At 42.7% G+C, this 16,203-nt stretch overlaps 1 protein-coding gene across 2 annotated transcripts in view; it reads left to right on the plus strand.

Moving 5' to 3' along the window:
* The window catches only part of LOC126413088 (TBC1 domain family member 13), a 231,162-nt gene that overhangs the window by 77,512 nt on the left and 137,447 nt on the right, over positions 1–16,203 (plus strand). For both annotated transcript variants that reach the window (XR_007575362.1, XM_050082986.1), the window contains exon 5: positions 2,363–2,519. Coding sequence is in view for 1 of the 2 variants with exons in the window: in XM_050082986.1 (XP_049938943.1) it covers positions 2,363–2,519 (157 nt within the window). In the remaining variant the exon portion in view is untranslated. The remainder of the gene's footprint in view (positions 1–2,362; positions 2,520–16,203) is intronic.

The following is a 16,203-nucleotide window of genomic DNA, read 5'->3' on the forward strand; positions in this document are numbered from 1 at the left end:
GATGGATTTTTACAGTTTCCTTACATTCTCCAGTGTGCGCTGATGTTGGCTGAGGTCACAACTTTATGCTTTTAACGGTTTTTTCTATTGAGGTGTTTTCTTAGTTTTTGATAATGGGCCTCAGTTCATTTCTCACACCTTTCAATTATTTTGTTCCCATCACAGCGTTAGCCTTGTTCTGGCTCTGCTATTCCACCCTCAATCAAATGGCGAGGTGGAACAACTAGGGCATATCTTCAAGTCCCAGATTAAAAAGTTTGTTTCGGGTTTTTGCACTGGACGATGTCCTCCATTTTCTGAGCACCTATCTCTTCATGCCCATGGGGAACAGAGCATAGCTGCGTTGCCTACAGCTGGCAGCCACGCATGCTGTTTGTCTGGGCGCTTCGTGCCGAGATCACCCGTGTGGACGTGAGGGTTAGGTTGCCAGCCCAAGTGGATACTGGCCAATATTGTCTCCCACCAGGGACACTGTCTTTGTGATGCTCAAGTGGCTGATGGGCTAGTGGTGTGCCACATTGATCAGATGTGCCCCTGCTTGCAGCAGGAATCTACTTGTTTGTGGATGCAGCCCCCATTGCTGCACCCCACTCCATTGTCCTCTGTCTCACACCCATCATTGTGGAGGCCCCCCTGTTCTATCGGCTGCCTTCTGCATGTGCGGTGCACTGGGGTTCCAACTCTCTGGCACTGGGCGCTAATTTGTCTCTTGCCTCAAGTCTTGCTGCAGCCTGCTGTACCGGTCAGGCTGCCTGCACCAGCCCCCTTGCCATCATCGCCTCAGTCATCATCACTGGTGGATCCAGCCCCATCTCCTCCGCATTGGGACTTGCCTGTTGATAACTGTGCAGAGATGGTGAGGGCACCCTCCCTCGTGGTGCTGTCATTGGGCACCATTAAGGCCCACTGCCCTCAGACGTGCGCGGAACCCCACATGTTCCAGCATTATGATCTGGTGGCCTCCTGGCACATTGGCATACCCCCATCTTCGGCACCAGCTGCTGCTGCTCCAGATCCAATTGATGTGTCGTGTTGTTGGGCCTCCAGCATCTCTACCATCACCTGGTTAGGGGTGTGCCGTTTTCTGGTACTAGTGTGTGTGTGTGTGTGTGTGTGTGTGTGTGTGTGTGTGTGTACTTTAATCAGTTGCTAACTGTATTAGTGCAGGCCAGCCACTAGAGGCCACATGTAGGAAGTGTGCAAGTGGCATGGACTACTCCACACAATCTACCATCAACTTGTACATATATATGTGTGGAGCGATGCTGATCACTCTCACTATGTTCTTTTAGTTGGTACTGCATGGTGTATCACTTATTTTGCACCATCTGTATATTTCTTTTGTCTTATTGTGTGTGGAGTCACAAGGGGCTTACTTCTATTATTGTTCAGAGGTTCGTGAATAAAACAATGGAAACTACAAATAGGAATATCAACAATGTAGGAAAAGATAGATAGCTGCTTACCATAAAGAAGACATGTTAAGTTGCAGGCAGGCACAATTAAAAGACACTTACATAAAGCTTTTGACCACAGCTCCACCAGCAAAAGAGAAACATACACCATTCATACACACAAACAAGCACATCTCATGCTCATGACTGCCAATTCTGGTAGCTTGGACCAGAGCTGCCAGAGTTGCTGGAACATGGCGGTTACGTGTTAATGAGGTGTACTTACTTGTGCGCATGAATGGTGTGTGTTTCTCCTTTGCTGGTGGAGGCTGTGGTCAAAAGGTTTATGTAAGTGTCTTTTAGTTGTGCCTGTCTGCAACTTAACATCTATCTTTTTCTCCATTGTTGATTTATGAAAAAGTTGGATCACTTTAATGTATTACTTGGTTACTACAGCACCAAATGTTTACTGGCTTGATTTTGCAAGTGAACAAATAAATTAGTCACATGTATGGAATTCTAAAAATACCAAACTGCTCATATTTTGGTACCAAACACTGAATGCAGAGCAAACATACCAAACAGTTCTGTAAAACACAATACCTGGCAACCAAAGTGATTATGCAAATCACCTATTCAGTGAAAAGAAGCTGTGGATAATTTGAAGGGCAGTCAGTAATTTAAGATAGGCATGACTAGTGTCTTTGACAGATGAGATCTATTCAATAATTACTCAGACTCATAACTCAGCTATTAATTTTATGAGATATTACAGTGTGCTGGGTTTTGCATTATATCACAGTTAGATGCACAGATAAATTTTCCAAAACCTATGGGTCAACAAACATGAGTCCTGTTTGATTATACAAACCTGATACAATTGTTAAGAATGTTTCTCCAAATATTTCAAAAAATGTGCTTTCAGTAATTTAATTTTTATAATACTTGTGGCCTTTTCTCACTTCTAGGAGGCTATGTCCTGATATATCATTTTTCCAACAAGCCACTGATTTTCCATGTCAGCAAGTAGTTCATAGTAAAGGCGTAAAACGCCTTCATAGAAGAGTTCAACATACAGTGTTGAAATCTGCAAATGTGGAGAGGAAAGGCCTTGGAATTACAAAGGTGTGTATTCAAAATACCATTATCTCTCTCTCTCTCTCTCTCTCTCTCTCTCTCTCCCCCCCCCCCCCCCCCACTCCCTCCCTCTCACTCAAGTGTGTGTGTGTGTGTGTGTGTGTGTGTGTGTGTGTGCGCGCGCATGCGTGCGGCGGGGGGGGGGGGGGGGGGGCACACTTTGGTTTGATTCCTCTCATTTGATATTGTGCTAGTAATTGTGGAATTCCTCATGTACGTGTTGTAGTTGTTCTTTTGGTCATCAATGCCAAGGTTGATTTAATGAAGTTCTCCATTCCCCTCACTTCTGAGCTATCCTCTTCATTGTGGCTTAACTGATGTGCTGCCCCTGTATTCATATATAGGCCTGCCACAGTGGTTATTTTCCTCTACCATCCATTCACTTACTGTTTACAGCAACAACTCATATCATAATATGTGCCCAACTATTCTCTCTCTTCATTTAATTATTTTGTGTATTAGATGTGGTACTGGAAAGTCCTTGGTGGAACATAAATAATGGAAGGAGTTAAGGTAACAAATGACTGTATAAATGAGGCATTGAATGATTAGTAAGCACATAAACAAGCCTTAAAATGTAACTAAGCATGAACAGTGTTGTTACCCATAATCATTATGCTCATTATTATTTGCTCCCTAAAGTAACTGTTTATTAGTTTGTTTGCAGTATATATGTTACCCGACTTTGGTTTTGTACCAATTTCATTACACCTTTCCTCTACCCATACTATGTTAGCTTTTTTAAATTTTTGAATCTATACTGTTACAGTTTACTGTTCAGCTTCTGTGTCATTTCTTTATTAATTCCACTATCTCATCTCTTATCCATAGCACGCTCTCTTGTGCTTTTTCAAGCCTGTATGTTGTCAGCCACATTTACAAAGACTATTTTAAGACCAGTACGGTAGTCCTCCATACTAGTAACTCCTTGAAGTGTGACTACATATGTTGTAGGTAACTATAATTCAAGTCTCAAGAAAGCTACTATTCTTAGGATGTGGGGGATATACTGCAAGCTATGTATCATTATAAATAATAATATTAGTGTTGAATATTGTGACCCTCAATATAACAATACATGCATTTTCCTCTTCTAGCAACTTGCATTTTTATATTTAAGGTGACCAGAAAGTAATGACGTTTTTTATCATTAAATTTTGACAGATAAATTGTTAACAAGTATTTATTTTTAATTAGTGATGCAGTCACCCTCATCATGAGCAACCTTCACCATTTAGTGTACAAGTTTTCAATGCTGGATTGATAAAAATCAATTGCTTTTTGGTCAGAATATTTGGAGATGGCATTTTGGTTGGACATCATCCACATTTTCAAATGTTTTTGCCACTTACAAAATGTTACAGCAATCAGAATAAATGGAAATATAATGGTGCAATATCAGATGGATGTGGTAAATGAGGCAATACCTTCCACCTCATTAATTTTTCCCATGGTTCATCTCGTGCATTGTAGTCGTGAATTATCATGTTTTAGAATAACGCCTTTTGTGTTGATAATCGCTGGACACTTTTCAGTTAAAGATTGATGTGCTCAATCCAGTTGTTCACAGTAAAGATACGGGTTTGCAGTCTGTCCAGGTTTCAGCTCCTCAAAATGAATGGCCACACCAATACTCCACCAAACCCACAAAAGTGCCTTTTTGATGTGTAAGCCTGGCTTAGCTGTACTTTATGGCAATCCATTTAGACAAGACCACTGCCTTTTGAATTATGGATTCTCATAGAGGACCAGTGTACTGTCTCAAGTGATCAAAACACGCTTTGCTGTGTCACTGAAGCAATAAGTTGCATGTGGTGGATTGGTTAGCTTTGTCTTTACCAATCTGCTGCAAATGTTCTTGGATGGTCGACCAAGATCGGTTAAGAGTATTTCTCAAATGGCTGACATGGATTTGCTTCCAGTTCTGCCTTCAACATGTCATTGTCTAAAGATGCTGGTCTTCATGATTGACAGGCATCAGAGAGATAAAAATTACTAGATTTGAACATAGCAAACCACCTTTAGCATATACAAACATCTAATGCACTCAGATAAACATCACAAATTTTTTTGGTAGCAACTGTTGTATTAATACCCTTGTGAAACTCATGCTGGATATGTGCCTCTACTGGTATTTGGTTGGCCACCATGAATTGGAAAAAAAGAGAGAGATTTAATTATTGTAAGTAAACAAATCATTCTAACCTTAAAATGTCATTGGCATGACTTTGAAATACTCAATGAGCTGATAAATGACAAACGAATTTCAACATGCACAGAATGGTTACTTTCCGGTCCCCCTAATTTTTTTTGGGTTTGCTTCTCTTTGGCAACAATCACTTACAGACATCAAAAGGAAAGTCAGAGAATATAATGAATTACATTATGTAGAAAAACAAAATAACAATGGTTATATTTTAAAAATTTATATGCATTATGATTGGTTTATTTATGAAATACGGCAAGATGAATTATAGAAAGCAAGGAGAAATGTAAGAGAGGGGAAAAACACCAGTAATTTGTAATACAAGGAAGAGACACTGAATGAATGTTATTGAAAGTGAACATACTGCCTAACCTTGATGCTGTTACTGTTGTGAAATGTTCATATTTATTCCGACTTAACCCAGATTTGCTGCTTTAAATGAGCTGTCACCTTAACCATTAAGCTATCCAAGTAAATTTGGATTGCCTAAAATTCACATTACTGGTCAATGGTTCCCTCTTAATGTTATGATGCTTCAAAGGAACTGCCAAGTGACTGTAAGAATTTGAGTCAGCACAGGTACTAGATTTGTTTAAGGCGACTTATCATGTAGACAGGAAAACCTTGTGTCACATGGCTCTGACAGCAGTTTTCCTGCAACACTATAGATGTATATTAATTCAGTAATTGGAGTAAACGAGAACATTAATGGAATTCTTATTTGTCGTCTTTCATAAATAGGGCTTTTAAAGCTTACTTTACTCATCTGTGAATTTATTTACGTACAAATCACGGATTACATCAAAATACCATAAACTAAAATAAACATCAGGTAACTGTGGAGTATAAAGCATGTGGAGGGGAGGATCCAGAGCCATTGTAATCAAGCATGTTATGTTCACCTGCACATTCTGCCACAGGGTGATCCACTTTGCTCTTGGCCACAGTTTGGCGGTGACCATTCATCCTGGTAGACAGCTGGTTGGCAGTCATGCCAGTATAAAAAGCTGTGCTATGATTGCAGCTTAGCTAGTATATGACACAGCTGCTTTCACAGGCTCTGATGGGGCAGGATAAGCCTGTGACAGAACTAATTGGAAGTGCTGGATGGATGGGTTGGGCAGGTCTTGCACCTGGGGCTTCCACAGGGATGTGATGCCTGTGGCGGGGGGTTGGGGTTGGCATTAGCATTGGCGTAATGATGGACTAGTATGTTTTGGAGGTTGGATGATGATGAAACACCACTGTAGGAGGGGTGGAAAGAATATTGGGTGGGATGTTTCTTATTTCAGGACAAGATGATTCATAGTCAAAGCCGTGGTGACAGATGTAGTTCAGCTGTTCCAGTCTGGTGGTATTGAGTGACAAAGGGGATGGTCCTTTTTAGTTGGTTTTTGGGGGTGGTGGGAGGATCTGATGCATGTGTGGATATGGCAGAGGGAATCTGTTTGTGGACTAGGTTTGGGGGATAGTGCCTAGGTGTGAAGGCCTTTGTGAGGTGGTCATCATACTAGGCAAGGGAGCTCTTTTCGCTGCAGATTACCATTTCTGAGTGACCAGGCTATGTGGGCGTGATGAAGTAGTGAGGTGTGTGAGGTAATTAGTTTGGAGTAAGAAGGACGTTGCCAGAAGCAATGTTCAGTAGCAGCAGTACCAAGGGAATGGCCGGCTGCTGTGGCTGAGTGGTTCTAGGCCCTTCGGTCTGGAACCACGCTGCTGCTTTGGTCGCAAGTTCGAATCCTGCCTCGGGCATGGATGTGTGTGATGTCCTTAGGTTAGTTAGTTTTAAGTAGTTCTAAGTCTAGAAGACTGATGACCTCGATGTTAAGTCCCGTAGTGCTTAGAGCCATTTGAACCAAGGGAATGAGGGATATTGCTGCATAGGAAAGTAGCATCAACAGTGATGAGTAGGAATCCAGGAGGTAAAAGAGTGGTGATGGTGGAGAGTCGGTCAGGGAACTGACTGGTATCTTTGATGTGGGAGGCTAGATATTGGGCAATTGGTTGGAGGTGTTGGTCAATGAGGGCTGAAATTCTTCCAGTGGGGGCATAATAACCAGCTACAGTGGGGCGTCCAGGATTGTCGGATTTGTGGATGTTTGGAACCATCTAGAAGGTGGGGGTGTCATAGTGGTGAAAACCTGGCAGAGGCCTTCTGCCAGGTAATCATTGCAGTTCTGAACAACAATGGTGGAACTTTTGTCTGCAGGTAGATTGATTAAGACATGATCTGTTTTGAGGCTGTGTATGCCTGTCCTTTCTTCTGCTGAATAACTGGTGTTCTTAGGAAGGTACCTGTGGAAGAATAGTGAGGCTAAATTGGAGGTGAGCAATTTCTGGAAGGTGACCAGTGAGTGGTTGGGTGGGTGGAAGGATCACAGTCAGATGGTGGTATGAACTGGGAGAGGTAGGGTTCATTGTTGGAATGTTGGAATCAGTTTCGCTTTAGTTTGAGGGATTGAAGACAAAGAATGATTTTCATTGCAGGAGTCAGGAGAAGGAGAGTAGGTCTTGGACAGTTCTAAACTCTGCCAGAGTGATTCCGTCTGCATCCCAGAAGTCCAGTATATAACCTCAAAGCCTTAAGCCCTTTCCAAAACTTTTCCTCTGCATCCATTTCCCTCCTCACCACTGTGACACCCCACACACCCACTTTCTACGTGCTCACCAGAATCGTCAAACCTGACAATCCTGGATCCTGGACACCCCATTGTAGCTGGTTTTTGTGCCCCCAGTGATAGAATTTTGACCCTCATTGAACAACATCACTGACCAGTTGCCCAAAATCTAGCCTGCCTTGTCAAAGATACTAGCTACTTCCTTCACTGACTCTCCACCATCCCCATCCCTTTACCTCCTGGAGCGCTACTCATCATTGTTAATGTCTCTTCTATATAAGGAAAAATTCCTCCTGCCCGTTGAACGCTGCCTCTTTCAACATCCATCAGGCACCAAATGCACTACCCCATTCCACATACACCTTACTAGCTTTATCTTATCATATTACTACTCCTTTCCAGGTAAGGTGCACAAAAAGAACCATGGCACAATCATGGGCACTTGCATCGCGCATTCCTAAGCCAAGATGTTTCTGGGCCATCTAGAGGAAACCTTGCTAGCCTCCCAAAACCCCAAATCCTTGGTTATTGATCTCCTCCTCACTGATGGCTCTGTCCACACCACTGCCCACATTATACCTACCAACCACCAACAGCATCTGCATTTTGACAACTGCTATCCCATCCACATCACAAAATCCCTCCCACACAACTTGGCCACCCAGAGATGGTGTATCTGCAGCAACAAGAACTCCCTTGCCAAGTATGCTGAAGGTCTCACAAAGGCCTTCACACCAGGTGCTATCCCCCAGACCTAGTCCTCAAACAGATTCTGTGTGCCATATCCACACATACCTCCTCTGATGCTCCCACCACCCCCAAAAACCAACTACAAAGGAGTTCCCCCTTCTTTGGCCAATATCACCTGCACTGGAACAGCTGAACTACATCCATTTCCAGGACTTTGACTATGTGTTGTCTTCTCCTGGAATAAAGAACATCCTACCCAATATCCTTCCCACACCTCGTAAAGCAGTGTTTTGTCACCATCCAACCTCCACAACATCCTATTCCATTCCTTTTCCAATGCCAATCTCAATCCCAACCCATTGCCACAGTTATCATATTCCTATGGAAACCCCAGGTGCAAGACCTGCCCAATCCACCCACCCAGCACTTCCTATTCCAATCCTCTCACAGGCTTATCCTATCCCATGAAAGCAGCCATTTCATATACCAGCTCTGCTGCAATCATTATGCAGCTTTTTATATTGGTATGACTGCCAACCAGCTGTCCACTACGATGAATGACCACTCCTAAACTGTAGCCAAGAGCAAAGTGGACCACCCTGTGGCAGGACATGCAGCTGGACATAACATGCTTGATTTCATTGGCTGCTCCACAGCCTGGGCCATTCTGGATCCTCCCCTCCACCACCAATTTGTCTGAACTGAATGGTGGGAGTAATCCTTACAACACTTTTTGTGCTGCTGAAATTATCCTGCCCTGTAGCTAAGTTAACTTACTGTCTCCCACTGCCCAACACATCCTACAATCTCCAGACAATGCGCCTGACTGCCCTGTCCTTATGTAGTTCCTATATGCTTCGCCAGACAGCACTCTTCTATTCCCTCACCCATATCCTTCTATCCTTCCCCCTTCCCTTCCCTTCCTCACTCCGGATCGCTGCATTTGTTCAATGCGACTGTTGCATTCTCGTTGCAGTGACCAAAGCTAGCAGTCATGTGTGCATGAGATGTGCCTACTTGTGTGAATGTGTTTAGTTTTGAGAGAGAAGGTGTTTTGGTTATGAAGGAATGAGGATACATTGTGTTGGCCCTGAGTCCAGATCATGAAGATATCATCAATGAACCTGGATCAGAGCAGGGGTTTGAGGTTTTGGGAGGCTAGGAAGGTGTCCTCTAGATGGCTCAAAACAGTTTGGCATAGGAGGGGAGGGTGCCATGCAGGTGCCCATGACTGTGGCGTAGAGTTGTTTGTGTACTGTCCCTTTCAAGGAGTAGTGTGTAACTAAAGCTGATTACAGCTTTCATTCATTGCAACAATGGCAGTCAGGTTAAAGTGTCTGACGGTAGCAGTCATTTGGGCATGAGGTGTTCTTGCTTGTGTGAATGGGTATGTGCTCTCCTTTACTTTCCTAATAATACATTGACTAATAGCTTATTGTGTGTCAGTCTTTTTGTTATGCCTGTCTGCAACTCACAGTGTCATCTTTACAAAGAATAGCAATCTATCCCTTTCAGTATCATTTATAATCCAACCTGGACTTTCCATTGTTTTGGTTATAACTGAGATGCTGAGTCACTGATAGGCACAACAAAAAGACTCTCACAATTATAGCTTTGGAGCCGTTAAGTGCCAACACAAACACACACACACACACACACACACACACACAAACACAAACAAACAAACAAACAAAGATGATGTAACATACCAAACAAAAGCGTTGGTATATTGATAGACCACGAACAAACATACACACAAAATTCAAGCTTTCGCAACCAACGATTGCTTCATCAGGAAAGAGGGAAGGAGAGGGAAAGACGAAAGGATGTGGGTTTTAAGGGAGAGGGTAAGGAGTCATTCCAATCCCGGGAGCGGAAAGACTTACCTTAGGGGGAAAAAAGAACAGGTATACAATCGCGCACACACACACATATCCATCCACACACACACACACACATGTGCGTATGGATGTGTGTGAGTGTGTGTGTGTGTGTGTGTGTGTGTGTGTGTGTGTGTGTGTGTGTGTGAGGGCGCGCGCGCGAGCGAGAGTGTACACCTGTCCTTTTTTCCCCCTAAGGTAAGTCTTTCGCTCCCGGGATTGGAATGGCTCCTTACCCTCTCCCTTAAAACACACATCCTTTCGTCTTTCCCTCTCCTTCCCTCTTTCCTGATGAAGCAACCGTTGGTTGCGAAAGCTTGAATTTTGTGTGTGTGTTTGTGTTTGTTTGTGTGTCTATCAACATGCCAGCACTTTCGTTTGGTACGTCGCATCATCATATATATAAAAAACAAAGATGATGTGACTTACCATACGAGAGCGCTGGCAGGTCGATAGAAACACAAACAGACACATACATACACACAAAATTCAAGCTTTTGCAGCAAACTGTTGCCTCATCAGGAAAGAGGGAAGGAGAGGGAAAGACGAAAGGAAGTGGGTTTTAAGGGAGAGGGTAAGGAGTCATTCCAATCCCGGGAGCGGAAAGACTTACCTTAGGGGGAAAAAAGGACGGGTATACACTCGCGCGCGCACACACACACATATCCATCCACACATATACAGACACAAGCAGACATATTTAAAATATGAAATTCAGAGTCCGGTCCAGTCCCGGAAAGTATCCTGTCACAAGTGGGGCACTTTTATGGTTCTTCTGTGGGAGGTTCTGGGTTTGAGAGGATGAGGAAGTGGCTCTGGTTATTTGCTTCTGTACCAGGTCGGGAGGGTAGTTGTGGGATGCGAAAGCTGTTGTCAGGTTGTTGGTGTAATGGTTCAGGGATTCCGGACTGGAGCAGATTCGTTTGCCACGAAGACCTAGGCTGTAGGGAAGGGACCGTTTGATGTGGCAGCTGTCATAATGGAGGTACTGTCGCTTGTTGGTGGGTTTGATGTGGAAGGATGTGTGAAGCTGGCCATTGGACAGGTGGAGGTCAACATCAAGGAAAGTGGCATGGGATTTGGAGTAGGACCAGGTGAATCTGATGGAACCAAAGGAGTTGAGGTTGGAGAGGAAATTCTGGAGTTCTTCTTCACTGTGAGTCCAGATCATGAAGATGTCATCAATAAATCTGTACCAAACTTTGGGTTGGCAGGCCTGGGTAACCAAGAAGGCTTCCTCTAAGCGACCCATGAATAGGTTGATGTACGAAGGGGCCATCCTGGTACCCATGGCTGTTCCCTTTAATTGTTGGTATGTCTGGTCTTCAAAAGTGAAGAAGTTGTGGGTCAGGATGAAGCTGGCTAAGGTAATGAGGAAAGAGGTTTTAGGTAGGGTGGCAGGTGATCGGCGTGAAAGGAAGTGCTCCATCGCAGCGAGGCCCTGGACGTGCGGGATATTTGTGTATAAGGAAGTGGCATCAATGGTTACAAGGATGGTTTCTGGGGGTAACGGATTGGGTAAGGATTCCAGGCGTTCGAGAAAGTGGTTGGTGTCTTTGATGAAGGATGGGAGACTGCATGTAATGGGTTGAAGGTGTTGATCTACGTAGGCAGAGATACGTTCTGTGGGGGCTTGGTAACCAGCTACAATGGGGCAGCCGGGATGATTGGGTTTGTGAATTTTAGGAAGAAGGTAGAAGGTAGGGGTGCGGGGTGTCGGTGGGGTCAGGAGGTTGATGGAGTCAGGTGAAAGGTTTTGTAGGAGGCCTAAGGTTCTGAGGATTCCTTGAAGCTCTGCCTGGACATCAGGAATGGGATTACCTTGGCAAACTTTGTATGTGGTGTTGTCTGAAAGCTGACGCAGTCCCTCAGCCACATACTCCCGACGATCAAGTACCACGGTCCTGGAACCCTTGTCCGCCGGAAGAATGAAGTTGGACCGGTCAGCCTTCAGATCACGGATAGCCTGGGCTTCAGCAGTGGTGATGTTGGGAGTAGGATTAAGGCTTTTTGAGAAGGATTGAGAGGCAAGGCTGGAAGTCAGAAATTCCTGGAAGGTTTGGAGAGGGTGATTTTGAGGTAGAGGAGGTGGGTCCCACTGTGACGGAGGACGGAACTGTTCCAGGCAGGGTTCAATTTGGATAGTGTCTTGGGAAGTTGGATCATTAGGGCTAGGATTAGGATCATTTTTCTTCGTGGCAAAGTGATACTTCCAGCAGAGAGTACGAGTGTAGGACAGTAAATCTTTGACGTGGGCTGTTTGGTTGAATCTGGGAGTGGGGCTGAAGGTGAGGCCTTTGGATAGGACAGAGGTTTCGGATTGGGAGAGAGGTTTGGAGGAAAGGTTAACTACTGAATTAGGGTGTTGTGGTACCAGACTGTGCTGATTGGAATTTTGAGGTTTTGGAGGGAGTGGAGCTGGAAGTGGGAGATTGAGTAGATGGGAGAGACTGGGTTTGTGTGCAATGATAGGAGGTTTGGGAATGACCAGCAACAAACTGTCCATTCGCATGAATGGACACAGGCAGACAGTGTTTGTTGGTATTGAGGATCACCCTGTGGTTAAACATGCCTTGGTGCACAGCCAGCACATCTTGGCACAGTGTTACACCGTCCGGGCTATCTGGGTACTTCCCACTAAGGCCAACCTATCCGAACTCCAGAGATGGGAACTTGCTCTTCAATATATCCTCTCTTCCCATTATCCACCAGGCCTCAATCTCCGCTAATTTCAAGTTGCCGCCACTCATACCTCACCTGTCATTCAACAACATCTTTGCCTCTGCACTTCCGCCTCGACTGACATCTCTGCCCAAACTCTTTGCCTCTGTATATGTCTTGCTTGTGGATGGATATGTGTGTGCGTGCGAGTGTATACCCGTCCTTTTTTCCCCCGAAGGTAAGTCTTTCCGCTCCCAGGATTGGAATGACTCCTTACCCTCTCCCTTAAAACCCAAATCCTTTCGTCTTTCCCTCTCCTTCCCTCTTTCCTGACGAGGCAACCGTTGGTTGCGAAAGCTCGAATTTTAAAAGAAAGTAATAGATATCTAGTGGACTTCACTGTCTCACCATGCTTCAACCATTCCACCATGCCTCTACAGGACATTTGACATAATTTGTGTTTCATTGTTTTATAGTTATACTGATGAGCCAAAACATTATGACCACCCACATACTAACAATCCTGGGTGCCTCATTGTAGCCAGTTATTGTGCATGCATTGGAAGAATTTTGGAATGCAGTAAAGCAGCGAAATGTGCGTGACATGAATCTACAATCCTTGCTAGATTTCTGGAGGTATGTGGCACCAGATGTCTATACAACGATCACACAAGTGACAGGCCAGTGGTTTGTGAATGTGCAGCTGGTTCCTGATAGCATCCCAGATGTGTTAAATCAGGTTGAGATCAGGTGAATTTTTTTGCTAAGACATCAATGTGAGTGCACTATCATGCTCCTCAAACCACTGTATTTTGATTCTGGTCTTGTGACATCCTGCAGGAAGATGCCATTACTGTTGGGAAAGACATCAGCTGTGAAGGGATCCTAGTGGTCCACAGTAATGTTCATGTAGTTGGATGCTGTCATGGTGGCTTAATTCAGTACTGCAGATCCCTTGGAAGCCTGCGTGAATATCCACAGTAGCTGAATACTCCCCTCACCCACCTGTGTCTGTTGCAAAGTGCACGTTTAGAGCAATTGTTTGCTTGGATGGTGATGTATCTGGACACTACTATTGACCAGGTGTAACAAGAGATTTGGATCATTGACCAAGAACACATTTCCATTGATCTGATGTCATTGTGTCAACATAAGGACACATAGGGGCAGTCTGCTGCAGAGTCCTCTTATCAATAAGACACGCTGAATGGTGTGCTCCAGAAGACTTGTACCTGTAGCAGCTTAATGTTCTGTCATCAGATCTGTCACAGATCACCATCTATCCACCTTACAAAATGGGCAAGCCTTCAACCTCCATATTCTATGTTGACGTTTGGATGTCCAACACCTTGTCACTGGCTCGTAGTTTCACGCTACTTGAGTCACTTTCCAGAGTTGTTTATGACAGTAACATGTGAACAGCCAAACATCTTTGCTGTTTCTAAGATACTTGGTCCAAGATGCCAGGCCATAAGAATATGTCCTTTTTGAGAATCATTTATGTCAGTGTATTTCTCCATTTTCAATCAGTGTTACTATTAGACTGATTCCCCATCTGTCTCTGTTATGCTTATGTACTTTCCCTGCCTTCTCATGTACCCGCAGTGCCTCTAGGTGACATTTAATCTCGTGGTGGGCAGTGGTCATAGTGTGTTGGCTCGTCTTTGTAGTTGTCCTTTAATTGAATTGCTATTAATATTATATAATTAGCTATATGTGTGCATGCATGTGGAAATGCAACAAAGTGATGCATCTCCACTTGATTGTATATTGTTTGTAAAGTAAATCATTTTTTTTTATTAATTTTTCACAGCAGTTAACTAGTAAATATCAAAAATATTTTGCAGGCTGTATTTTTCAATCTCTAATTATTAATAGAAATATATATATTTTGTTGGCACCTGTAGTGTAGCTAGTTTTGCTAAGGAAGATTTATTTTACACAAGAAGTTGATACTTAAATTTTTGTAATACCCCGTACTCTAAAAATATAACTTCACTATTAAAATATTTGCAGAAACATTGCCCTATGCCAGTTTACAACAACTTACAAAGTTTCCAATTGCATTTGATTTTACCTAATATTCAATAATTTATAAATTTTTAATTGAAAGATTTCACAGTTTTTAGGAAAACATATTAACAAATACTGATTAAATTCCATTAAAAAGTAAGAGCTTATATCAATTAATATTTAAACTAAAATATGAATTACTTAGATGCACAAGGTTAAATGGGTTGACTTTATATATTACCAGCAAAAATTAAATTAATGTAAATGTGTGAAATGACCTTATTCCAGTAATTTTTGCAGTGTATTGGTATAAATGCACTTCAGTTTAGTTATTGTAAAGTATAAATAATTACAGCAAATAAAGCACAGTTTGCAACGGGCTCACAGCATTTGGGACCATGAGTAGCGCTAATCACCCAGTGTACTGTAATTGATCAAGATTTGGTAAAAGCCTTTGTGATATCATCAATCAAAATTTTGCATAAGAATTACATGCTAGGAAATTAATATTTTTACACAAGTTATAGCTGTTTCTTTGTGGTAAGCTTCAGGTAATCATGTATGTCTGTGCTTATTGTTGATTAAATATTGTTAAAAGATGAATATTATTTTACCATGATTTTATTATTTATGAAAACTTTTATCATGAACTGTGGAGTTTATAGAAATGATGCAATTCCATCAGTAATTGAATAGTTAACATCATTACATTAATTAAAAGGAACAGTAAAATGTCGGAAGATGATAGAAATTAGCCCGAAATAAATGAACTAACTAGAACTGTGTTGTAGAAGCATGTTGTAGAGAGCATGGGAAGGTCAGATAAAATTGTTCTGAATTATGTGTAATAAAATAAAATATGCCTCTGGGAAAGCAGTACCCTATGAACAATTTATCTGATCCTAATGTATCTATTTTGGACTTGATGTCGTTAAAAAATATGCTTCTCAGAAAGTAATTAAAATGTTTAAGGAAAAAGTAAGAAAGGCAAGTTAGGCAACTGGTGGAATACTTCCAGTTTGTGTAGATACCTGTTCTGACACCATGGATTGTAATTTTTCCATGAGCCCCCATCCCCCTCCCACCCTCAACCCCATACAATTGTTAGCTGCTAGTTTTTACCATTGTATCTTCCAGGAAATACACATGTTTGCTGTATCACGATTGTTTCGCATTTTTATCTTCTCTACACTACCATTTCATAACATTTTTCTTATTTCTCTCTAATGTCTCTCCTCCCGCCCTCCACACCCCCATTAAATTATGTTGCTGGCTCTGGCATAGTGTTGTGGTTGTTCTACTTTCCTATCTTTTTCTTTGTGTATGCGTGTACTCATTGGATGTATGTGTTCAGGGCAGGGAGAGTGTTATTTTCGTTTGAAAATTGCTCCAATTATTTATGTGGCTTGTAAAGCGAGCTTACCAGCATTGATTACTGTATTGACATTTGTTTCACAGTCATAAAATCATGTTTTTATGTGACGAAAAAGCATTTATGGAGAATCATTACCTCTGACGTTATGAGTGTCAGTTAAATTGTCACAATGATGAAAGGACAATCCAGGTGGGTAAAGATATGTAGGTAATTCACATAGTAAACATCA

The sequence above is a fragment of the Schistocerca serialis genome, chromosome 1 (genome assembly GCF_023864345.2).
Source record: "Schistocerca serialis cubense isolate TAMUIC-IGC-003099 chromosome 1, iqSchSeri2.2, whole genome shotgun sequence".
NCBI classification, from domain to species: Eukaryota; Metazoa; Arthropoda; class Insecta; order Orthoptera; family Acrididae; genus Schistocerca; species Schistocerca serialis.